Source organism: Cyrtonyx montezumae, unplaced genomic scaffold (assembly GCF_038088225.1).
Source record: "Cyrtonyx montezumae isolate F1298 unplaced genomic scaffold, pur_monq_1.0 scaffold_12, whole genome shotgun sequence".
NCBI classification, from domain to species: Eukaryota; Metazoa; Chordata; class Aves; order Galliformes; family Odontophoridae; genus Cyrtonyx; species Cyrtonyx montezumae.
The window spans coordinates 19900780-19928193 of NW_027071848.1; the positions used below are offsets into that span (position 1 = coordinate 19900780).

Sequence of the window (27414 nt, forward strand, 5' to 3'; positions counted from 1 at the left end):
AATCCCAGTTATCTGTATAGACTGAGAGAAGAATTCATTGAGATCTGCCCCGTGGAGAAGAACTTGAGGTTTCTAGAGAACAAAAGCTGGGCATGAACCTGCAGTGTTCTCTTGCAGCCAGAAAGTCCAACAGTATCCTGAACTGCATCAAAAAAGGGGCAGCCAGCAGGGAGGGGGACGAGATTGTCCCCGTCTGCTCTGCCTTTGTGAGGCCCCATCTGGAGCACAGCATCCAGGCCTGGGGGCCCCAGCACAAGGAAGGCACAGCTGTTGGGAGAGGGTCTGGAGGAAGGCCATGAAGGTAATAAAAAAAACTGGAGCACCTCTCCTACAAAGACCGTGAGGGAGCTGTGTTTTTTCAGTCTGGTTAAGGCTCCGGAGGGAACTCATTGTGGCCTTTCAATACTTAGGAGTGGCTTATAATTGGGAAGGAGACTGGTTTACACAATTTGATAGTGCTAGGAAAAAGGGAAGTGGTTTTATACTGAATTAGTGAGATTTAGATTCAGTGTTTGGGAGAAATTTTTCACTGAGAGAGATTGGTGAGAATGCTTATGCTGGGTGTTTTTTGTTTTGTTTTGTTTTGTAGTCTGATGTAGCTGTTACAGAAGTCTCAAAGCACAGAAAATTATTTCCCAAATAGGTATCTTAAAATACTTAGAAAGTGTAGCATTTCAAATCTCAGAGTCATTGAACCAGAAACTGTATTCCTGAACCAAGCAGTGATTTAGGACATTCTTTAAACAGATTTTTTCCAGTGCAAGCAAAGAGAACAGTTGATGGTGACCAGTTGAAACTGCATGTGTAACGTGTTCCTAGCTGTGGCAATAAGTTCAAAGATTTGGACTATCAGTGTTCTGTGGTGATCAGTGACCAGGGAGGTACATACTTCTGACAGAGGAACCTCTAGTTTCCTCCACTTTTTACACAGCATTGACTCAAGGGTTGCTGTATATCTTCTATAACAAAAAAGGATCTTTACACAGGCATTGCTCCTCATTGCCAGGAGCAGGTCTGTGTTTAGGAATAAAAGATGCTTGTATCACAGCTATAGACATCAGAAGTAAAAACAAAAAGGAATTGATGCTTTTAACCAGTAATCTTAATGCACCGTGCAGGATTTCTTACCATATAGGAATAAGTAATTAGATTATTTAGTGTAGTAGTAGTAAAACACCAGAAACTTCAGGAAATATGACAAAATAACATGATAGTTCATGTTTTTGTTTCTCGGGCATTTTCTTTGTAGCTTACAGAATAAAAGCAATGCATAGTTAATGTCAGGTGTTTAACCAATTACTCCTAAGGAGTTCAAGATCTGTTCAGAATTGATATCTCCACCAATATGTAGTGACTATTTATTTATTTATTTATTTTACCGTGTCACCTGAAATACTTAAATCTAGTCAATCTGCTTGCCCTTTTTCTCCAGTCAGTCTGGTATGTACTGACTTGGGGAATACTAAAAACTTCTGCAGGTGTAGCACTTGTAAAGCCTTTCTGAGACTCATATGTCCTTCCTTATTCTGTCCTGTGACAATTTATTTATCAAATATTTATTTATAACAGTAGTCATACTCCTTAAGGGTTGAATTAGTAAGCCTGTATGAGTCAAACTTCTTTGACTGCCTATGAAACATTTATAGAGGAGACTGTAGGTACTTATGTGGTTATATGTTGTTTATCTTAGTTTTATCTCTTGTGTGTCAGTAGGTTTGAATTAAAATAATGCTAACATCAATTTTCCTTTCATTGTTACTGTTGTTTTTTTTATTTCGTTGACTATTTAGAACCAACTTTGAAATTTTTATCTAGTCTGTCCATTACGTTTTAAAAAAAGGCTTTATCAGGAAAAAATAAGAGTGGTTTATAAATTTGTTTATCAGATGTTTCTGAAGTTCACTAAATAGGAACTTTCATGCCTTGTCTATTACAAAGACCTTCAGAGTAGATTTATCTTTTTAAAAATTAATACAAACAACTGTATTGTGATACATTAGTTAAAATGTTATGTAAAGTACTAGATATTATTGAATGAGAGTATGCATAGATTGAATTTGGAATGTGTACTGATAATAGAAGATTGACTCACAATTTTTTTTCTGAATCAGCTAGATTTAAACTCCATCTTTGACAGATCCTAGCTGGCTTGCTTTCAGTGTCTTGTGGTCCCTGTACAGAATTATCTTGCAAGCTTTTGGAAGGTTCACCTGACTAACTGCAATATGAATCACAGCTCTCTCTGTTCTTTCTGAAGACATTGCAATATTGAAATTTTAATATAAATTTGATTTTTACTTCTGCTTTACATCCAGTTAAATACATGCAGTTTATGCAGAGCCAACATTTAAAATAAATATATAAACCCTAAGCAGACCTTGGTGCTCTAACAATGGCAGAGTAGTAATGTGGTCACTTCTTACTATCTTCTAGGAGGTAGCAGGTAATTTTTCATCATGTAAGAAGCAATTTCTGAGGCTTTCCAAATCTCTTTCTTGTACCAGAACTTGGTAGCACATTTTGCCTTTGTATACTGTCTTTGGTTACCCAGTGTTGATTGTATTCCTGTTTCCAATGTGATACGTTCTGGATATATTATAGACATCTTTTGAAAATATCTATTTTAAGTAAGAGCTTGAGGAACATAATTAGTGTCTGCAGTTAAACTTATTTCTGCCTGCTGTAAGTCATATTTACATTTTTTTAATAAAGACATAGATTTTGTGTTGTTGTTAAAAGTGGTTTGAATACCTATTGTTATAAGCCTATTAGCTATAATGAGAGATCATGGTGTCTTGCTATTATAATATACCTAAAACTTTAGAGGCTTTTTTGTTGTAGAATTAGTCTTTCTTATACTGTTATACGATTACACCTATAATAAAAATGCTTTTTGGTAACATTTTTCATTATAATTGATTCTGCTCTGAAATCACATCTTAAAAAATAGAATTAATGTAATTTTTATTACTTGACATCAGAGTAAGTGTATTAAAATTTGAACCAAAATCAGAGTAAATGTTGCTAATAAAACCATTTAATATAATAAGGTTTTTGAGTATTTCTCAGTACAAAGTCTTTAAATGTGCTTGTGTCCTAACTAGATAATTTTACTCAAGTGTACTCTGTGCACGCTGCTTACCCTTTTATTCCAGTACAGATGTGTAGAAAGGAGAGGGAAGCCAGTTCTCCCTTCCACCAGTTGAGCAAGGTGGAAACTAGAGGCATTCAATCAACAATGCTCCAACCTGAGATATCATACATATATATATATATATATATGTATATACAAATAAAAGTAAAAAAAAAAGGCAATCTAATCTTAAGTTGGTCTTTGTTCTTAGTTTTTACTGCTTTTTGAATTAACTAAACTTCTTGCTGTGTCAACATACAGTGGTTGACATGGCTCTTAAAGTAGAGTGAAATGCACAGATAGCAGTTGTCACTGACTTCAATGTCAGCACGTTTACCATTCAGCAGGCAGGTTGCTGTCTTGCGCAGACTTCTTCAGCACAGTCCCTGCCACCCAAATCTTGGTGGGGAATTTTGCATGGCTAAGAGGGAGGTCAACTTTATGATCAAACTATTAATTTTATTCTTGTCACTAAAAACAGTTGACATATAGCTTTGCAGCGTTTTTTCTCTTTCCTTAATATCTTCTATCAAGTTATGAGTAAGTTGGGATATTTTTGTTAAAAATTCCCCAACACCTTAGACAAATAAGAATTGTACAGAATATAAAGCATAGAGTAATTGTAATTTAGATGTTCGGAACCAAAATGAGGGGATAATTGTTCGTAAATTATTAAAACAAACAAATACCAATCAAACACAAAAACAGAACAACTTATTCTGACTTCTAGAGTTCAAAATGCTGATACTGGTGTATTGGTTTCAACGTAACTGGAAGAGGAAATGATCCTGTTGACTTTTTCTACTTTTTTTTTTTTTCTCCTTCTTTATGTACTTCTGCATCTTCTATTTTCTATCCTCCTGGACAGGACTTATGTGTGTAGTGGGTGTTCATTTTTTTTATTTTTTATTTTTGAAGAGATAAGCCCCCAGCTATGTATTTAAATTGAAATACACCAAGTAGAACTAGTGGAATAATTAAATATTTCATTAACTAGTGAAATAGTTTATTCGCACAATAAAATTGTGATTGCTGCATGTATTCAGTATGTCGAGAGTATAATAATATCTGCAATGTAATAAAAGTTGGAGAAGTACTGTAAAGGGAAAACACTTGAAATTCTGATTGAGAATGTTTGCTTATTTTAATGACTGTGTTCTTCAATGTTGTTCTCATCTGTTTATGCTGTGGTGAAAAATTATTTAACTTGGCGCTCTCGCTTCTCATTATTATCTATTTGATTAAAATGAAGCCGAATGCGTTCTCTGTTCTTCCACTAGAAAATGGTTACTGAAGCCCTCACTTCTGGAGGAGCATTTGTAGGTTATGATTATTTATATATATCTCTTCTTTTTCCATTTACATAACTGTTCCATTTCCTGTGAAATAACATTTTCTCCTAAATTGAGTACAGATTTACACAGGAAAAAAGGGGAAAAACATACTCAGTGTTAATCATGATAAACTAAGACAAATGTCCTTGCAAATATGTATGAAACTTCTTTACACTAATATAGAATAAATAATGCATTTCACAACATAAAAATTCTGAATAGTAAAAATGATACTTTCAGATGACTTTTCTTGAATGTCATTGTTTCTCTTTAACATTTCACATATTCAGGATTCAACTGGAGACATTTATAGTGCTATATGCAAATGTCCTTTTGATAGTTGTTGCCTGCATATTTTACAGTATTAAGTTTAAGCTGTCCATAGCTAACTAGCTATAGTTGTTCTTTCTCTTTTGTTGCTCTTAATAAATTGGGTAAGAAGTGGAAAGGGGAAGGAAAGTAATTAATCCAACCTTCTATGTAGGCATTATTTGGAAGTCCCTTCATTTGCTTTTCTTTCTTTTTTTACATTATAGTGTTTTATGCATTTTCTTCAAAAATAAAAGGTGAAAAGGTGTTTAAGGTCTTTTAATATGATGCAAAACCAGTCAAAATTCTCAAGTGTAAGCAACGCCTTTTGTGAATAACTTCCAATTCTATTTTTTTACTTTCTTATTTCAGTTAGGTGAATAGATTTTTTTTCTTTTTAATAAAAATGTTTAAAGATGTTTTAAACTTCTTTGTAGTCTAATTTGATTGAGTATAACTTAGGCATCTCTGAAAATAATAACTTGAAATTAAAACTGTGATTATTTTAGACCAAAGTCTTCACTGATACGAGATGGCTATACAGGAGAAATGTAATTAAAAATAACTTCTATTTCTATTTTAAAAACCTTTTCTTAGAACTTTCCTCACACTTTTTTTTGTTGTTGTTGTTGTTGAGTCAGCAAAATTCTTCTTTTACTGATGAATTAGGAATTTATTTCTGCTAGTGTAGAGGTTAAAAGTTATTTAAGTATGGGGAAAACTGTTGTCATGCATGGCTTTGTAGTTTGGAAAATGTTTATTTAAATAGAGCCCAATGATGCAGAGATTATGTGATTTGAAATTGAAGTTGTGTAAATATTAGCTAAGCACAATGCTAAGTAATTCTTCATATTTATACTTACATACTTTATATCATTTCTTTTAAATTAGTGAAGAATACGTAAGTTTCCTCCATTATATAACCTGTACCCTTGTGATTATTGATACTTTAATTATTTTGGTCTTGTAATCAATAAAACCAGAATGTCTTCACATGTTGGATATTGTATGAAAACTGGCAACTCTAGTTTTAAAACAGTGCGTTAGAAGCAGCAAAACATACGAGTTTAAGAAGGATGATTGAACATGAATTTGAGATGAGGAATAATTTAACAAAGAGAGACAGTTCAGCTCAAAAAAGAGATGGCCACTTTTACTGAAGGTAAATGTGGATGAAATCGAGTGTGACAGAATGTGTTAGAAAGCGTTTCTTCTTTGTTTTTAAAAATGCTTAAACTAGAGGGCTCAAATGAAGGCATGTATACATAATAGATGTATAACAAAATCTTTCACAGAATATGGGAAAACTGCAGGGCTCATTGATATAGGATGTCAGAGGTCTAAAATGTTGAGAATTGAGAAACTGATCAGAAAAAATCATAGGAGGAAATCCATCAACTTGATGAAACAAACACTATAATTCTGGATGAGAAAACTCTTGACTCTCAAATAGTATGAAACTGGGACTCTACTTCAGAAATTTCAGTGTATATTTATCTAGTTCTTATACTGTTTGTAGATAATTTGCCTCTGATATAGGCTAGACCTCTTTTGTTACCCCATTTTTTTTTCCTGAGCAGTAGTTCATATAGTAACACAAATTATAGAACTGGTGCAAGATTGAGATAACCTTTTTTCTTACTACTTCAATCTCCTGATGTAATAGTTTGGTTTCATTTCCTTATGGGTTTCATCTTTAGAAAGATATGTATTTCAAGCGTTGAGATACTCACGGTAAAAATCTAATGTCATAGTATTAAATAACAAAAGCAGAGGGAAACCATGCACATTCAGTACTAGAATAAATCATTTTTCCACTGTTATCTTAGTTGAAATTGTATAATTACTCCTAATCACTTCTAAATAATATGAAATGTATGGGCAATTGTACATTAGGTAGTTCAGCTTTGAAAGCTGAAAAGTTATAAAACTTCTAATGTAAGGGACACCTTCTGACCACTGATCAATTATCTTATGCTCATTTATCTTGTTTTTAATTTCTTCCTTAAAATTATTATTTGTGGGTAGAGTTGGATAATTGACCTCTTCTGTATTGCTGAATAGTTCTGGTCTTTGCTCTTGACTTCTGTGGGTTAAATACAAGATTCTGTTGAATAAAGAACTCCATACTAATACTTAAATAGCACCAAATAGGATGCAGTTCTGGCTTTGTAAAACAGCTATCACTATAGTCTTATGAATGTTGTTGTGGTTTTAGGTTTTGTCACAAAAAAAAAAAAAAAAAAAGTCTTAAAAAATTAACAGCAGCTAAAACCCTTTGGAAAACTAGTGGAAGCAATTATCAAACACTATGTTATGAGTTATTTAGGAAAAGAAGTAGCTTGAGATATTTTTTTAAAGAGCTATACCTGTCTTTTATCTGTATCCTCACCTTGGAGAACAAGGAAAGTGTAACAAATAGAATAACTTTTCTTGACTTTCTTAAATGAGTGAAACAGTATTGAGTGGCTTGGGTTGAAAATTTAGAAGATAATGTTGTTTTGTTATGAAACAAGCTTCAAGCTATGAAAATTGAAAAGACACAGAAGTTGTATGGCTGCTGATACAGAATTACGCTGTTAATTCCCAGTCATTTGTAAATGACACTTTACAGCTCCTTTTTGTGCATTTTTTGATTGCATTCCTCTACACAACAAAGTTTTATCGGGTGTCTCAAAATTATTGATGCAAGCAATCAGTGAGATTTGAGAATTAAGGCCTCTTTGTAATCATTAAGCCTCCTACTTTTAGCAAGATGAAATGGAGTGTAAAACCACTGTTGTGCAACTCCCACTTCAGCATTATATTAGATCAGGCATCCCCTGCACTGTGGTTCTGGGCTATCACTCTGTCACTAACTATTCATACAAACAGGATAATTTGTCACTTTCTTTTGTACTAATTACGAAATGATGCTATTATAATTAAATTACTTGGGATTGTTCTACTTTGAAGTATTGCAGAAACACGACTTACAGTTGTTAGGTTTTTCAGAATTCTGAAGTATTTTGTGACAAGAGGGAAAAGTCGATTAAAAATCCTAAAGAAAACTAATTCTGATAGGAAATTAACCTTAGTTAAACTTTATTTATTTATTTATTTTAATGTTCAAATGTTCATCCTCTTATAGAATAAAAAATAGATTATATTTCTGGTGGTGACATAGACATACCAGCACAATGACTTCTGCTTTTGTGCTTTGGGCTAAATACTTGTTAAATGCCTTGATCAGTCATGAGGACTGATTCTGTCAGAATTCACTGAATTGCTGCTCCAGCTCTCTTCAAGTGGGTGAAATTTGACCTGTCCCAGCACTTTAAACTGTCTTTGTTTTGTATTGCCTCTAAAGTAGGACTTTTAAAGAGTTGCCTTGCAGTCTTGTGCTGAGGAAGCTTTTGTGTGATATTTGACCTTTATCAGGCTAATTTCTGTCCCATGCTGAACTCAAGCATACTTTAAAGCTCAGTGATCTGAGCTTTTTTATCTAATCTTCCTCATGAGTTTTTGTTCTTTTTTCTCTCCCTTTAAGCTTCAAGCTAATGGTATTTAGGAAAGGTCTGCATTTGTGATGTATGTGCTCAAAAATCAGGGTAGAGAAGGAGTTGAAATTGTTTCAGCAAATGATTAAGCCAAAATGTTGGCCCTGTCTGTAAGTTACAGTTTTGCCATGTATTTGAGAGTAAGTGATGCTTGCGTCAATAAATTGTGTATACCAGACTACAGTTAAGCTACCGTGGTTTTTTGTTTGTTTGTTTTGTTTTGTGCTTTGCTTGGTAACTCCCATGTATTACAAAGAATATATTATGGTATACCAGTGTGCCCATAATTCTAATTTAAAGTCAACATACCTCTCTACAACTTTTTCTCATATTTCACTTGCAGATCTGCATTGTCATTCAGAAGAGACAATCAAAAATGACTTTTTTTGTTCCATTGCAACCTTTTAAACATTATATTTATTAGATTACTGTTTTATATTTATGATCTGGATAATTAAAATGACACTGACTTAGTACATGTTCCCAGTTTCAACGTACTGCACTGCTGCAGAGCTCCTACTACAACAAACACAGTTTAAACTGTGCCCTGGTATTGTATTCTTTTTAAATATACTCTCATTTCCAACTATTAGGGTTCCTTTTTCCAGTGAAATTTCAACTGAAAAATTTCAGCACCTCATTATGATAATAAAAAATCAGATTATAATTGGGACTAAGTACAGGGGATAAGTTTTCCAAGCACTAGCACAACAAAATGTTTTTCTCCTTTTCTTGCCTCTAAGCAGCTTATAATTTTGATACTAAGAATGGACAAGGAGAGTCTGGAACAATAACTGACAACACATACAAGTTAATTAAAATACACAGAAACCTTTGTTCTTTAGGTATAGTTTCTTTAATACTATTTATTTTGGGGCAACTTGCCGACCTGATGTAACATTAACCTTCCCATTACTTAATCATATCATTTCCTAAACACTGGCAACCTCTGTTTTGTAGAATTTATAAAATAAGACCAATTTTGTGTAGAAGGACTTGATTGATAAAAACTCAACAGTAGCCAGTAAGTGTGCTTTTGCAGCCCTGCTTGAGGTTGGCTTTGTGGCCTGTATCAAAAGAAGCACGACTGCATACTGAGGGATGTGATGCCCACTACCTCTATTCCAATCTCATAACACCCTGCCTGGAGAACTGTGTTCAGAGGCATAAGAAAGACATGGATCTTCCGGACTGGTTCCAAAGGAGAGTCCCAAGGATGAGGCTGGAACAGCTCTCCTGTGAAAACAGGTTGAGAAAATTGGGGCTGTTCAGCCTGGAAAACGAATAATCAACAATTCTTGTAATGCTTTTTACTTTCACTCTGGTTTGTATCCTGAACTAATGTAATGAAGGCAGTAACAATGACAACAGCATGACTTTGATAAGTAAATACAAAGCTAATCTTCATTGCTTACAGTCATTGTTTTTTCAGTTTGTTATCTTCTAGGCATTTCAAATAATTTTATTTCTTTTCATAACTGAGGGGGGTGGGAAAGATGAGAAAAACTATAGGTATTTCAAAACTGTTTACTCACAGAAATGAGGAAGTGCAATGTAGCTCAAGCACAAGGCTTATGGGGAGCGGCTGAGGGAGCAGGGCTTGTTCAGTGTGGAGAAGAGGAGGATTCTCACAGATGCTTGCAAGGAGGTTGTGTTGATGTGCGAGTTGGCCAGTTCTCCTAGGTGACAGTGATATGACAAGAGGGAATGGCCTCACATGCTTCAGGGGAGACTCAGATTGGATATTAGGAAAAATTCCTAATCAGAGTGGTAATGCACTGGAGCAGACTGCCCAGGGTAATAGTGGAGTCACCATCTGTGGAGATGTTCAAGAAATGTGTAAATGTGGCACTAAGGGACATGGTTACTCACCATGGTGGTAGTGGGTTGATGGTTGGACTAGATGATCTTAGAGGTCTTTTCCAGCCTCAGTGATTATATAATTCTACGATTGTATGAAATGTTTTCCCTATGTAACAGTGATGGTGCATGCAGACTTTTATGAAATGGGGAATTAACATGCTTTATACAATATTTCACAGTGTTGTAGGTTTGGTAGAGTTCAGTAGGCCATATTCAAGGTTAACTGTTATCATAATCAAAAACAATGCCATATCAGATTATGTAATTGTAATTGTGTAATTACAATTTTTCCTTCATTAGCATATTAAGACCACCTATAGAAGATTGATTTGAGTTTATTGAATGTCAGCTGATCAATGGAAAAAGCTCTCTGTATATAGTAAATGTAGGGACAGAGGCACAGAATTTCAGACAATGGTGAGCTGATCTCCACTAGCTGCTCACTCACCCTCTACCTCTTCCATCAGTGCAATGGAAGAGAGAATCAGAAGACCCTACAGTTTCATTTCTAAGAATTACATGTTATAGCAGATATGAAGGGAACTTGGAAATAGGTGTTTCATTTTATTTTTTCTCTAAATACCTTAAATATGTCAATAAATTTATTAGGAATTACTCATTTAGTGTCACACTGCTGTGGCACACTGTATTACTCAGAATAAACATTTTTGAAGCTAACGTTAATGAAGGCACTTTTAAAAAGGGTACAGTGATGTGGAAGAAGACATGCTGCTGTAGCAATTCACATGTGCTGTCATTTGATTATAAACCATGCTGTGAACACACTGGATGAGATGAATCTGGCATAACTTTAGATGTGTCTGTCTGGACTAGCTCTCCTTCTATAGTCACTGAAAACTACTATATTGCCAGAGTAAGAATTGTTTGATCCTAATGTCGCATCTAAATTCAGTGAGAGAAGTACTTCCCAAATTCACCTTTTATTTTCTATTGTTGGTAAAAAGAGCTTTGAAAATGCACTTTGATCACAACAACCTTGTGCAGTGCCACTGGCTTGTGACAGAGTGGCTGGAAGACTGCAATGATGAAAATGATCTCAGGGTGTTAGTTGACAGTTGGCTGAACATGAGGCAGCAGAATGCCCAGGTGGCCAAGAAGGCCAACGGCATCCTGGCATCAGCAGTAGTGCAGCCAGCAGAAGCAGGGAGGAGTTTGTCCTCCTGTACTGAGCACTGGTGAGGGTGCACCTTGAGTACTGTGTTCAGTTTTGGGCCCCTCACTACGAGAAAGACATGGAGACCCTGGGGTGTGTTCAGAGAAGGGCAACGAAGCTGTGAGGGATCTGGAGCACAAATCTTTTGTGGAGCAGCTGAGGGAACTGGGCTTGTTCAGTGTGGAGATGAGGAGGCTCAGGAGTGACCTTTTTGCTCCTCAGATGCCTGAAAGGAGATTGTGTCGAGGTTTAGAGTCAGTCTCTTCTCCCAGGTAACAGCAATAGGACCAGAGGGAATGGCCTCAAGTTGTTCCAGGGGCGATACAGGTTGGATATTAGGAAGAGTTTCTTCTCAGAAAGAGGGGTAATGCATTGGCATTTTTGGCATAAGTTTGTCCAGGGGAGTGGTTGAGTCACTGTCCCTGGAGGTGTTTAAGAATTTTTTAGATGTTAGGGACATAGGTTAGTGAATGATATTGGTAGTACATGAACAGTTGGGCTGGATGATCTTGGAGGTCCTTTCCAACCTTTATGATTCTATAATTCAGATTTCTAAAGAACTCCAACAGCTTAGCTTTATATATATATATTATATATATATATTTGTGACCAGCATGTGTATTGATGGCTGAAGATTTCATTTAACATTCTAAACACTTTTACATGAATAAATCTTTATTCATGCCATTCAAGTATAATCCTGAAGTATAAACCCTGAAATAATTTAATAGAAAAGAAAATATTTTAGTTAACAACCGTTAACAACCTGAAAATACTAGCTTTCTTTTCTGCCTGGGACCACCACCTCTTTTGTCACATTAATGTGTTTCAGTGCTTCAACTGGAGCGCTGTCTTTTTAAGAGTAGCAGTAGTGATCTGACTCTGTATTTGGAACTCTCCGGTGATTAAGAAGTCAATGCAATACAGTTTTTGTAGAAAAGATATTCCAGTTTGTATTTTTCTGGAATGTTATGTGATGACCATTGTTAACAAAGGTAGAAAGATTACTAGTTTTCTCTTCTAATGGTGAATAAATTTAGTATTTTAAGAGATTACCAATTCTACCCCAGCAAGTTATTTCTGTCTTTTTCCCTGTGGAAATTTTCTGTCAAACCTCTACGACTGTTTTGTAATGGTTAACAGATATATGAACATCAGAGTAAGGAAGAGAATTAATGAATTTGTTTCACTATTTGTTTTCAAACTGATTATCTCCTGTACTTGCAAGGCGAAGTTGATTACCATAATCATACACGCATATATTTAAATCTGAAGTGGTTCTCACAAAGTAGCCAAAAACAGATGAGAATGCTTGTCATACTGTCTGTGATATGTCCTGATTATACTTGGCTTTAGAAAGCATAGAGCAAATGTGATAGGAGTTAATTAGGAGAGGGAAGAATGGAGTGCCTTAGTATAAATCTGACCCGGATGTTCTAGAACTGTAGTAATTATACCATTGTGATAGTTTAATTCTTTGATGGCATTGGCTGTGTGGTATCGTGGAAATTATATTCTTGATTTTGGTTTAAATGAACACAGATAGCGATCTTGTATGAAGGAAGCTAGAACGATGTGCTACTTTGATGGCACTGAATTAACAAATTTAGAGATGAAAATGCTTAGATATATGCTAATACACTTTAATCTTGACTGCTATATAAAGAATAAATCTGTGTTAATGTAAGTGGAAGAAAAAGCTGTGTTAAAAACTTGCTTTTGTTGCTGATAACTACAAATTTATTTCACTTTAGTCTAGATAAAAGTCGAACTGAAGAGCTATCTTTGCTTGCTTGAAAATGTTTTTAAATTAAATACAAGACAGGAATCGTAGAATTGTAAGATGGGTTAGGTTGGAGAGGGCCTTAAAGATCATGTAGTTCCAAACCCCTGCCATGGGTAGGGCTGCCACCTACCAGCTCAAGCTGCGTAGGCCCCATCCAACCTGGCCTTGAATGTCTCAAGGGATGGCACATCTACAGCTCCTCTGGGCAGCTTGTGCCATTGCCTCAATACCCTCTGAGTGAAAAAATTTCTTCCTAACATCTAACCAAAATCTTCCCTCTCTTTGTTTAAAGCCATTCTCACTTCTCTTATTGCAATCAGACCATGTAAATAGTTGGTCCTCCTCCTGCTGGTGGGCTCCCTTCTAGTACTGGAATGCTGCAGTGAGGTCTGCTGGAGCTTTCTCTTTTCCAAGCTAAACAAACCAGTTTCCCTTTACCTTTCTTCACAGGAGAGGTACTCCAGTCCTCTGATCACCCTCCTCTGGACCTGCTTTAACAGGTCCCTGTCCTCAAGTACTGGGGTCCCTAGTAGTCCAGATGTGAACTTAGAAGGGCAGAGAAGAGGTGGACAATCCCCTCCCACTCCTTGCTGGCCATTCCTCTGTTGATGTGCCCCAGGCTATAATTGGCCTTCCAGGCTGCAAGCACCCACTGCTGGCTTATGTCCAGCATTTCATCCATGAGGACTCCCAAGTCCTTATACACAGGGCTGCCTTCAGTGAGTTCTTCGTCCAGTCTGTATTCATAGCTGGAATTGCCACTGCCTAAGCGCAACACCTTGTACTTGGCTAAGTTAAACCTCATTAGGTTCTTTTCTGCCCACTTTTCAAACCTGTCCATGTCCCTCTAGATGGCATCCCTTCCTTCTTTTGTGTCAGCAGCAAACTTGCTGAGCTTACACGCGATCACTGTGTCATTGATAAAGATGTTGAAGAACACCAGTCTCAAGATAGACTGCTGGGGGATACCACTTGAGTCCAGCCTTCACTTGGACATGGAGCTGTTGACAACAGTCCTCTGGCTGTGACTATCCAACCAGTTCTTTCTCCATGGAATAGCTCATCCTTCAAAGCTGTATCTCTCCAATTTAGACATAAGAATTTGTTGTGAGACCATGTCAAAGGCCTTGCAGAAGTCCAAGTGCATTACATCAGTTGTCCTTCCTTTGTCCACCAATGCTGTCACTACATGAAGTCTCGGATGATTATAGATTGCACCCTTTTGTTCCTGAATTTATCTATTCAATTATCATTATATTTGAGGAAACAAAAAGCTGTTCAGGAAGTTTTATTAACTAACAGTAACTTTCAGCTGTACAAGTTAGTAATTATTTAGACAGCAAATTAAAGAAGGATTAGAAAGGTATATAAAATGTTCAACATAACAGAAAAATGCAATTTAGAAACCATGAAAATTCTTCCAAAATTTGACTACAGAACATGGAAATTAGGCTATTCTGAGAATTATTTTATATTTTATGTGTTAGCATGAAAGTAATTGCAAAGAAAGATGTTTAAGTTAATCTTCATGTAGTGCAGATTTTAACATTTTATTGTTTTGACACTGTGTGTATGTATTTGTTACTGAGTCATTTTCTTTATCACAGTGCACACAGTGGTTTTGTTTAAACCGTAGCAATATCAAATGCCTCTAAAACATTTTCTTGCATCTCATGTAATTATTAGGTTTCTTGTATTTGATTTTTTTCTCTTTTTATCCTCACTACAGATGATGATTTATGTTGAAAATCTCTGTATCCCCAGGGGTTTGGTTTTGTTTTTTAATGAAATCATGCTAGAGTACCTTCTGACCTATGCTTTGAATTTTCATTCAGAAATACTGTCATCCTGGTGCTTCATTTGTATATTTCTTTAAATATTACTATATTTCTTATCTCATTTCATTTGATTTATTTATTTTTTCTAGTTTGGCAGCTACCTATAGTGTCTTTGTTTCAATCTTCAGAACTTGAAGAATTGGGTTCTGAAGAATTCTGATTTTTAAAATCATGTAAATGTTTTAATCCTAGATGTTCAAGCACATATTTTACTGTTTCTTAATTAATCTGAATATCCTATCAGATATCTGTGGACAACTTCTGTATTTTGAGGGATTGTTTAACCTTTGTTCAAGCCAAATGGGTATAAAAAGGCAGTCTACATTCTGTAAAAATGTAAAAGTTTATGAATAAACACTCCTATTGCATATCGTAATGAATGGGAGAAGCTTGCTGAGGAATAGCTACAGTATTCAGAAGAATAAGGAATGAGTAATGCAGCTGCCTTTCAGGATGGTGGCGTGGGTTTAAATTCTTGGAGCAATTTGCAAGGAGTATCAACCTGTCATTTTAAACAACTGCAGGGTAGAGAAGATAGCCTAATTTGCAATAGCTGTGAGGTCAATACTTCTTCGTGAGGAGCTGTGTTTTTGGCCATATACATCTAGCTTAAAACTGGGGTGTGAAATTAGTTTGCTTCTTCATTTATTACAGCTTTACTGTGAAAGATGCAGAATAGTTTAAAAGCAATGTGTGACCTTGGCAAAGTACATGCAATAAATCAAGATACCTAATCACAGAGAAAGCGTGGTCTATACTGAATATTAAATGTTCATTTGAAGAAGTCAAAGTAAGAGGAATGTTTGACATATCAAAAAGATTGTATTTAATCTATACAATATAGAAAAAAACACTGATTTATGGTGTAATATACCAGCTAGTGAAATGATGGGTTTGTACTCATACTGTACTGTAGCTGAAATCTGTCTAAGGAGTCTTCTGCATGTTGTGTTAAAAATATACCTCTTGATGGCAGTAAGATTTAACTCTTTATATGTGGTATTGCAGTCAGAATTGCTCCCAAGTTAAAAAGTTGTAAGCTCATTATGAATTTTTTCTGTTACTGTTTATGGTCTTTAATGTCATATAGTTGTTTAAAGTACTACACATACTGTCTCCAAGCTCTTTTCTGAATGGTAATTGTGAATTTCAGTGGTTGTCATATTGTAAATGTAGGAAAAAATATAAAAATTATAAAAACAACATAAAAAAACAACTTTTCAACTCTTTATAGTTGGTGTTTTTAAACAGCAATACATGATTTTTTTGGTTCTGCAGCAAACTTAGCTCCTTCATTCATATCAACACCTGTTACTGCTGTATTTTACTGATGGTACTCCACCAATCTTTCCTATGCTGCAAAAATTGATTGTCTATTCCTCTTCTTTTCTTACAATTTCCTGGGGAAATGCAGGTATAGAATTTTGTTGGAAGATGTTTTTATTTAATTATTTATTTATTTATTTTGGTGAATGTTCTACTTCTTTTTCTTGGCTGGAATATATTTTATTTTTCTCATTTTAAAGCAGAAGCTGTTGCCTTATACTACTTCCTGAACATTAATCATTTAATCGTGGTCATTTATTTCCCTATTCTTACTTCATTTTTGTTTAGATTTCCTTAGTAATCTAAAAATTTTCTTTTTGCCATAACTTTTAGTTGGATAATTAATTTGTTTCAGTTATTAAGGAAGTTGATTTTAATAACTGTGATCATTTTTAGTGGTCTGATTATACCTTAACTGTTGAGTGAAATGACGTACATTTTCATGTTCTTTGTGGTGAATAAACAGCCTCTCTGTTGGCAAGTGGACAAATGCATTGTGTGTAGCCCTCCAGAATACTTTCCATGAAGCCAATTTTAGCAACATTCAGTTTATTTTTGACACGAATTCTCTGAGATGTTTTACATATGCAGACATCTTGTTTTTTAACTGAACTGACAACATACTTCAGACTGATACATCACTTCAAATTAATGAGCTCTATTTCAGTGTTGTAATACATATTAGTATATTAAACTAGCAAAAAAATACAACCTGATTTATTTTCACAGAAACATAGGATGGTTTGAGTTGGAAGGGACCTTAAAGATCGGCTGGTTTTGACCTCCCTGCAGCTGACAGGGACAGCTCCCACCAGCTCAGGTTGCATGGGGCCACCATCCAATGTGCCCTTGAGCACCTCCAAGAATGGGGCACCCACAACTTCTCTGGGTAGCCTGTGCCAGTGCCTCACAACCCTTGTAGTGAAGAATTTCCTCTCCTAACATCTAACCTAGAACTTCCTCTTTAATAGTTTAAAAGCCTCTTGTCCTTCCGCTATGCTTCTAATAAATAGTCCCTCTCCAGCTTTTCTGTACACCCAGCATTAGGTACTGGAAGGCCACAATGCATTCTCCAGACCAAACAAGCCCAGTTTACTCAGCTGCCTTCTGCTCCAGCCCTCTGATTGTCTTTGTGGCCTCCTCTGGACTTATTCCAGCTGTAACCTGTATTTCCTTTGCTGGGGAACTGCAGAACTTCATGCAGTACCACACGAGGTGTTTCATGAGGGCAGAGCAGAAATGAAGGATCACCTCCCTTTCCCTGCTGCCCATGTTTCTCCTGATGCAACCCAGAATAGGACTGGCTTTCTGGGGAGCGAGTGCACACTGCCAGCTACTTAAAAATTGGTTTTAGATCTGTGCGTTATTAGAAACAAAAGGTGAAATTCATTTTGCCTAAATTGTGTCTGAATGTTGTGTATCCAAATAGATCACAAAATAGTTGAAAGGTATGAAGATCACCTGGTCCAACCCCTTCTCAAATGGGACCACCAAGAGCAGATTTCCCAGCTCTGAGTCCAGATACTTTTATCTCCCAGGATGGAGACTCCACAGATTCTGTTTTCTCATCCTAGATGTCCTGCATGGAAAAATACATAAATAAATTTACATTTCCACTTTTGAGGATCTGAAGCATGTCTTCGAGGACCTGGAGGCATGTCCAGGGAAGGGCAGCAAAGCTGGTAAAGGATCTGGAGCACAAGTGTTGTGAGGAGCAGTTGAGGAAACTGGGGAATTGTTTAGTCTGGAGAAGAGGAGGCTCAAGGGAGACCTTATTGCTCTCTGCAAATGCCTGAAAGGAGGTTGTGGTGAGGTAGGCGTCAGCCTCTTCTCCCAGGTAACAGAGATAGGATAAGAAGTAATGGCCTCAAGCTGCACCAGGGGAGATTCATTTTGGATGTTAGGAAAAAATTATTCCCAGAAAGAGTGGTAATAATGCGTTGGAAGAGGCTGCCAGGGAAGTGGTGAGATCACCATCCATGAAGGTGTTCAAGAAATGTGTAGATGTTGTACTAAGGGACATGGTTTAGTGGGGAAATATTGGTGGTAAGTGAACTGTTTGGCTGGATGATATTGGCTGTCTTGTCCAACCTTGGTGATTCTATAATTCTGTAAAGTGTATCATTTCATCTTAGAGAAGGAATCTAAATAATTTAATTGGATATAATCTACAAGTGTTTGCTTTACCTCTGTGTGTTTATAAAATTATCTCAGAGAAACTTGACTGGATGGAGGGAGATAAGAAGTTAACTGAGAGAACAACCCATATTGCTGGTGAAGTGTATGCAAATCACTGTTATTTTTAGCAATATAAACTCATCAATGTTTTTTGAACAGTATGGTGTTTTCCTATGTAAAACAATTCCGTGATTTAAAAAAATGACCATAGAAATACTGTGGGTTTTTTTTTTTTTTACTTTTGAGAATTTCATTGCCTTTACTAAACATTATGTGTTTACCAAATATGCAGGTATATGATATGTGATCACAATTTTGCCCTTAAAATACTTAATTAGGATAATAGTTTTATCAGAAAGTAATAAAAAGTGATCTTACATACAAAGAAGGACGTCAGTTTATATATTTAGTATATTGGAAACTTTTGTGTTATAAAATTATAAATCAGTTGTTAGTACCTAATTGATAGAGAGAAACAAATTTGTAGGTGGATGTGAAGTATGAGTGAGGGAAGAACCCATATCTATTCCTTAGTTGTATTAATTTTCTGAAAAGTGGAAATGAAAGAAGCAGACTGAATATTTGGATAGCTTTAACTATCAGAAAAGGGTTCACATATTATTTCATGTCTTCCTATTCTGAGTTTAATTTGAAAATAATACAAACTGCTTTTAAATAAGCAATGAAATAGCCCTGTATTAAAAATCACTACTGAAATTATGTACTTGAAAATGAATTCTTTGAATATCTTTAATTTAAAATATTATTGCAGTTTTAATTATATACCTTTCTGGAACAAACAGAAAAGGTTATCTTACAGTTATTTTAGAATTAATTTAATTTGTTCTTTTCTCTTTCTCAATTACATAATATATTTGCACTTATTGAAATTTAACATTGGTACTTTTAAAATTCAGCAGTTGTACTAGGGTAAAGTAGGGTATTTAAGAGACAGTCCTTTTATACTTCAAAACTGAATAATGTTTCTGCCATTTAAGTACATTATTTTTAAGCTAAGTTTTATATGCATTTCAGTAAGATGTTCTAACATAATATTTTTAAAGTTGCACAAGTGGCTAATGGGCTGGAATTGACATGGTGAATTCAGTTGAACTAAGAGATACTTGGTCTTGACTATGCTTTTTGCAAATTTTTGCTTACAGCATTTATTTTTCCTCCTAAAATGTGCTCTCTAGTTGTACTGTTAGTTAGAATTCAGGACACTGGGGAAGTATCTAGACAAACACTAGGCTGCAATTTTGTTGGTATTGCTGTTGAATTGTTCTTCATCTGAGTGCTGTCTCACCTTGCAGCAGCAGCAGGTTCACATAGCCATGTGTTGAATTGTCCTAATGTATAGTTAGCAAGTTTTCCATCATTTCTTTACTCCAGAGCAGTTCACTGATTCTTGTTCTGCACATGGCTGCGGGGAGATGTGGAAGTTATAATAGGAAGGGAAGTCTTGAAAACAAGTAAATGTAAATGTTGTGTTATATCAAGTGGAAATACAGCTCAGTTATTTTCAGTGTCTTTTTAGTTCTGAGTAGGCAAATGTCTCTCAATAGAACTTTGGAAAGCCTCATTTTCTTTTAGGTTTTCAGTTTCTGTAGCTTCTCCATAACATCACTCTGGGCAAGGCTGCTATTTCAGTTGCTTTATATTAAGGAATATTTAAAGTATCTTCTGATTGCATTTAATGAAAGGGCTGTATTCATCAATATGACAGAAAGGAAGGTAATTTTTTTTTGATAGTAGTGGGTAGTTTTGGACAAGTTATGTCTTGTGTAGCGTGACTGCCAGTTCACTGTGACATCAAATTGACCAAACTCACAGCTGATCATATATGTGAGTTTGTCAAAATTGCCTCCCTCATAGAATCATAGAATATCCGGAGTTGGAAGGGGCCCACAAGGATTATTGAACCCAGCTCCTGGCTCCAAACAGGACCACACAAAATTCAAACCATATTTCTGTGACTGTTGTCTAAACGCTTCTTGATCTCTGACAAAGTTGGTGCTATCACTATCAAGCTAAAAAATATTCAGTATTGTTAACAATGCAGGTATGAAAGACATTGAAGCTATCACAATGTAATGCTGTTCTCATTTTCTTTTGTAGCTGGTTGGTGGTGAATTTGATCTGGAGATGAACTTTATAATCCAGGATGCAGAGAGCATTACGTGCATGTCAGAGCTTTTGGAGCACTGTGATGTAACGTGCCAAGCCGAAATTTGGAGTATGTTCACAGCAATTCTACGTAAAAGTGTCCGTAATTTACAGACTAGCACGGAAGTTGGCTTAATTGAACAGGTACTGCTGAAGATGAGTACTGTGGACGACATGATTGCAGGTATAAATCACCAACAGATAAAATGATCTTTACATTGCTTAACTGTCAATTTTTTGTGATTATAGAGGGTTTGGGGATGTTTTGTTTTTTGCTTAAAGTAATTATTTTATCATTACCTCTATTGAATCAGATCTTTTATCAGTTTCATAAAAAATGAAGACAAGAATATATATTTTTAGTTTAAAGTATATATACTGTTTAAACCGATTGCCTGCTTATTCTTTTAATACTTAGTGTTAAAATGATGCAATTTGAATATAACCAAGAATAGAACCTGTTAGACTTTCAAAGTAATTAATTCTGAAGTACATTGATCATTTTGAATTATTCAGATGCTTAAAGTGTTATGATCTACTTTAAATATAAGCCACATGTTACAGCATATCATATTGCAAATAGCTTTAAATGCTGGACATTTTAATTGTATTATTTAATTTCTGTACTTCATAATATATAGCTGTGATGACACAGCTAAATCATCAATCAGCTGTGATTGTTTACAATTAAAAAAATAACATTATTTACTCACTGAAAATAACTGATGAAGTTTTTTCACATAAAAAGTTTTCAGACTACTTTTGAAAGAGGTTTTTATTGTATCCTACATTCTCTAAATAGTAGAGTACAGATTATAATCCTAAATTATTTAGTTAGAGGAGTAGGTTTGATTATCAAGTTTAAATACACCAACTAAAAGTTACATGTGATCAGTATTTAAGAGCTCCTTTCTCCTGGGGAGAAACTTAAGCACTTCCTTCCTTAAGTGTGAAGGCAATTCTTTATTTTTTATATACATTTGGATTGATAGTAGAGTACTTAAGTTGTGAGGCATTTTTGAAAGATTGGAGTTTTGTCTGCCATAATTCTAACTCTTAAGATTTTAGTTGATGATCTGATTCCTGACAGATATATAGGCTTTGTGGAACAATAAACCAACAAGGATTACAGACCAGAAACAAGACGAGGATAACAGCAGCATGAAATATGTGTCATTCAGAAATGTTTTTTGTCTTTGGCTTTTTTCACTAAAAAGGTGTATGTAGCAATCAGTATTTGAAAAAGCTGTAAATTTTATATTTCAGAGTCTTACAGATGTATGTGGAAAGACTAAAACCAGAATTGTTATATTAAATATTGTACTGTGAGGCTCAGAATGATGTATGACAGATCAGTAGATTCACAGACTAATGATTTTTACCTAGAATTTTTTGTTTCCAGGACTGGTAAATATGTAGAATAGTATGAGGGGAAAGATTATATTTATTTCCCATTAAAGATAAGGCATCAGCTTATGAATGTAGACATTTCTGTCTTGAATTTTTATTATGGTTTTGTTCTTGGAAATCAGTAATTATACTTCGTAAAATTCTTCAGTTTGAGGTCCCCTAAATAGTACTTCTGTACATGGCATGCATACCTGTGATGATGTCCTTTTTAGAAATACATTTTTCAAATTGCTAAGCTACTTTTAGATGTTAAAGATCAAGAGAGTATAGGTTCTGTCTTCCAGAAGCACTTGCGAATTGAAAAATGCTCTCAAATGACAATTATTAATATAAGTCAGGGGAAATACCTTGATAAAGAAATTTCATCAAGCCTCTTTCCCATTATTATTATTATTATTATTATCATTATTATTATTATTATTATTATTATTATTATTATTATTATTTTCTGAGAGCTGTGACACAGTATTTCAGAAAGAGGCTTTTTGTAGAAAAAGCACCAGTAAGCTTTTCCTTCTGAATACTCACATATATGAGGAAAGCATATATTTAGTTTAAAAACAAAACAAAGTTGGAATTCTGATGACTCTCTAGCTCCGGAAAGTGTATTTGCATTGCCTTCTGCATAGTATGAATTCATCAGGGATTTAAGAGAGCACCACATTGTTGGGTCTTGGAGAACTCTGAATAGTTGGCTGTGGGTTTTGAAAAATTTACTTAAAAAAACGTGGTAAAAAAGAAATCCATTTCACTTTTATCTTGTTATTTCTGGGAGCAACACACCACAATAATCAATGGCAAAAACTTTGGTAGTATAACAGAAGCAGTAAATACGGCCATCTAATAAGTAGTCAGTAGTCACTGATGACAAAATTCTGAGGCATTGATGCATTCTTTATTCTGACCTTAATCTGATATACACATGCTGATGTAATGGACAATTGTAGTAGAACTGTTTGGCCCCAAATGTTTCTATGAACTTTCCATACCTTAAGGATAAAGTAAAAAAATTTCTGGAGAAATAGTTTTTAACATTGGGGAAGTATATTTTGGACGAGAGCTGTGGTAGTGTTCTTAGGAAGTTAGTACCACTTCCTTCATGAAACATCTCAGTGTTTCACAGTTAACAGGTATGATGTTATGTTCAGACAGTGACAGCAGTCTTTCAGGACCAGTCTGTCTGAAGCTACTCTTCCCCAGTATTATGGAAGTAAGAGAACAGCAAATACACATGTACTCTTTTGCAGTGAGAAAAACTTGACTGTCCATTCAGATGATGACTATTGGACTATGAGGCTTCTCAGAGCTTTAAATATCTCACTTCCTGAGATTTTACATATTCTGTGGTCAAGAATAAAAGCTTAATCAGTGTTAACTGCTATCCAAATGAGTTCATTGCTATTCATGTCGTGAATTCTTTTCCAGAAGTATCACCTATCACAAGTCATCTGTGCACTGTGATAATCTATTATACTAAGTTAGGTGCTGATCAGACATTTTATCAATAGTTTAGGCAAAAAGCTCAGAGAAATATTCACTTAGATGATTGGCAGATATTTTTATTAACAACTGCACAGGAGTTCTCTCTCTTATTTCACTTTGATGAACAGTGATATAGATGTTCTGTTCCAAGTGACTCCTTGAGGTAACGTATGTGTAGTAACATCTGAAAAGTCTGAAAGGTGAACATAACCCTAACTCATAGTCAGTGGATATGTCTCCCTTGAGCTCCATTCTATTTTTTGCAACCTCCAGTTGATGCTGTAGGTATTTATTCTGGAATTTCTTGAACCAAATTCTTAACTATTGAAATAGTTTCTGATTTCTAAGCAAAAATGTTAGTTCTGGACTGTTCTGCCATTAACAGGCTGTTAACAGTCATTTATCTTCAAATTGGATCCATAAGAGAAGCTTCAAAATTCTTGTATTCAATATTGCCAGCCTGTAGAACTACATCTACTTCACAAATAGAGCTAAAATTCACAATTTCTTGTCTGCCTGTTATTTAACATTTAAGAAGGCATGATATAGTTTTCCTGAAGTTGTGTTCCCAATCCTGTTCAATATGTCTTCTAAAGTTAATAGCACACCATCCATTGAGATAAATAGTTTACTTGGGAGACAAAGCAGGCTCTTTATCGTATTTTTGAATGAAATGATTCAACTGAGCATTTCTTCAAGGCTTCTGTTGAATTGGTAGAGAATGTATAAACTGCTTAGCAGTATTTAGAACCAGTAAATTAGTTCCAGTAAAAAAAAGTCTGTTTCATTCAGTGCATTTTTTAAGTGCTGTTAAAATGAGAAACGGTGTGTCTGTTTTCTTCTTCTGGACTTTCTCATTTCAGAAATGACATCACAGATACCAGGTTTATATGTGATCATCTTTAACTTAACTGAAAATGAAGAAAATTTTAAAACAAGAAAAAAAAAGTGTTTTGTAGCTGTGTTCATGTGTAGATGAGCTGATTGTTATGATTATAAACCAGAGGTGGACTGACTGTTCGCAGTGAGATTTTAATATGTATGAATAAAGTTATGTTGTGATAGGCAGGCTTTTTTGTGTTTGGTTATACTGAAGCAAAGAACAATTCCTTTTTAGAGATGTTTAGGGGAAAATGTTTAAGTTGCTTAAGTACACTGACTTCCATAGGTGTTCCTTCCTTTATCTACGCTTGTTATCTCACTGTGCTTCAGTCTTTCTGGTTTTTTGTTTTACGATGTTAGGAAATTGATATTTATGTATATCCATAAACTTTTTATTTGTTGTTTATAAATATGTACTACTAATGCCTGTGAGGTATCAGTGTTTTGAGGAGAAATAAGATGTTTTCTGTGCCATAATGTAGGGTAGGACTAAAACGATGAAGCAACATAACACATGTTCAGTGATTTTAAAAATCTGTCAGTCATTTCTGTTTCTGATTGTATTGCACTTTTCATCATCTGCATTCGAGGATTTTTTCAGTGGTCTTCTGATTTTCATCAAACATCTTTGCTGCTACACAAGACATTAGAAAGAAAGCAAAATTTGAAATAGCTTGATTTAAAACACACGCTAAGACTTGGGAATTGGGGAATTCTCAGCTGAAGACTGTTATTCACTCATGCTGATTTCCCTTTCTGAGTTGTCAGTGTGTTATTGTTCTCAGTTTCTGATCACGTACAATGTGTGTGATCACTGCCAGCTTCGTGTCTCATGCTAGCGACCGAATAGTGAAGGGGGCAGATGGCTGTAGGTTCTAGAGGATGAGCTGGATACAGACAGATTTTTGCTTTCTTAGCTTTGTTTTGCTTTCCTTTAGGAAATTCTATCACGATTATAATCTGCTAATTTAGAAATGAATACTAATTAATCTCTCAGGCAAACTGTTCAGAAGAAGGAAAAAAACCATGGTTGAGCTTCTAATATTAGGGAAGTAGTCGATTTTATGTTGAAAATGAGTACAAGTTACAAGGTACAGTGTTGTGGGTTTTTTGTGGTGTTGTTTTGCTTTTCCTGTTGTGCAGTTTCACTGCATCAGTGAACAGCTTAGTATGTCTCCTGTGAATTGAATGCTGTTTCAGTCTTTACACATGCCTTTTGTAGAGAACCAGAGCCTGGTTTCATAGTGGAAGAAGCTAATAGATATTGATGGGTTTACAGAAAAACACATATGCAGGAATTTGTGGAGAAAATTTGCTTACAAACAAAATATCATCCTAGAGGATTAATAATTTTTAATGCTACTATTTGTTAACAGATCTAAGAGTCATTCTTTCACTGATGAACAAAGGGAATGTGGTTCATAAAAAAGTTACAACCTTTTTTTTTTTTCTTTTTCTTTTGAAGAGCTTATGGGAGAATGTTCTGGTTGTTCAGCATTGAAGAAATTCAAAAAGATTGTTAGTGCTGTTTCTATTTTGCCACAGCTTTTTTGTTTGTTTGTTTTGAAAAGTCTGTACTTCACAGTTTGATCTCCGATTTAATTTCTTATGATAGATCTGTGAAGATGTGCAATTTGTTTTTCCTTCTACTAAAGGCAGTAGTAATTGTTTGTAGTGCTGTTTATTTCAGACGAAAATGCAGAGTGCAGGCAAAGTCCATCATCCCACAAGCTAACACATTTTTAAAATGAAGTTCTTTTTAAAATTTTTAAAATAAAGCTCCAACAACTAGCAATAATTATATACCTGCTTTTATCTGAAAGGCAAGCTGTGTAATGCTATTAATTAAAAATTCAAGGATTTTGAGATGTTTTAGTGAAAGCTATATTACATAAACCTTAAGAATTTTGATGACTTCTTTTTGTTGTGGGCTTGTTTTCTCTCACTGTTTTTGTTATTGTTTTGGTTTTTTTTGATTGTGGATTGTTTGGTTGGCTGGTTTCTAGCTTTTCATTTTGATAAGAATTGGAAGCATTGTCACTGTGGTAAAGCTGGGGGAACCATAAAAATTCTCTTTATAATGTACTTAACTGTAAAGTACTCAGTATAAAGTATTTAGGTTAAAAAATACTGTCAAACACCTTTTAGTTAAAAGTGTTTGAAAAATACTAACTTCAGAGGAATTAAGAAATCTTTATCCCAAAAGCGTATAATAGAAATGAGCAAGCAGTAAGTTTATATTGTATGATGAATGCTACAAGAGAATTAATCTTCATAAATTTGATACTTTGTTCATAGTGTAATGCAACATCTAAAATTGCGTATATAAATTTGTTTCTAACATTATCAATCAATGAGATTATGAAATCTGTTGTAAAAGATTTAAAGCCACTGAGCTGAATTTTAGAATTTGTGAATACACTCTTAAAGGTATTAACTTCTTCAGCTTTTTTCTTTCTTTCTGTCAAAACAATGAAATTCAGAGTTCAGAATAACTTTATTTTCCTTTGAAGATCTTCTAGTTGATATGTTGGGGGTTCTTGCCAGCTACAGCATCACTGTCAAAGAGTTGAAGCTTTTGTTCAGCATGCTTCGAGGCGAAAATGGAATCTGGGTAAGCTGTGATCAGATAAAGCATTAAGTGTCATTCCATTAGAGACTGAAGTTAACGTAAATTGTCTACTGGGACATATAAACTTGATTTTTTTTTTCATGTTGATTGAACATATGTTTATGAAGTACTTTAGCTAACTACTATAGAGTTAATTTGCTGTGTTGTTTGAAAACTGTCCAGTTTCCATTGTAGCCTAAAGAGTGTAAAAGTGTATTTGCTTCACTGCAATGTTCTTGTTTTCACAGCCAAGACACGCAGTTAAATTGTTATCAGTCCTGAATCAGATGCCACAGAGACATGGGCCTGATACATTTTTCAACTTCCCTGGCTGTAGTGCTGCAGTAAGTTTTCAACTAAAACAGTACAATTTGGGGAACAAA

At 34.9% G+C, this 27414-nt stretch overlaps 1 protein-coding gene across 1 annotated transcript in view; it reads left to right on the forward strand.

Annotated features, from left to right (window-relative positions):
- Positions 1-27414, forward strand: part of NBEA (neurobeachin) — a 479458-nt gene that overhangs the window by 59180 nt on the left and 392864 nt on the right. The window contains exons 2-4 of the mRNA XM_065730203.1: positions 20599-20830; positions 26934-27034; positions 27280-27375. Of these exons, the coding sequence (XP_065586275.1) occupies positions 20599-20830; positions 26934-27034; positions 27280-27375 (429 nt within the window). The remainder of the gene's footprint in view (positions 1-20598; positions 20831-26933; positions 27035-27279; positions 27376-27414) is intronic.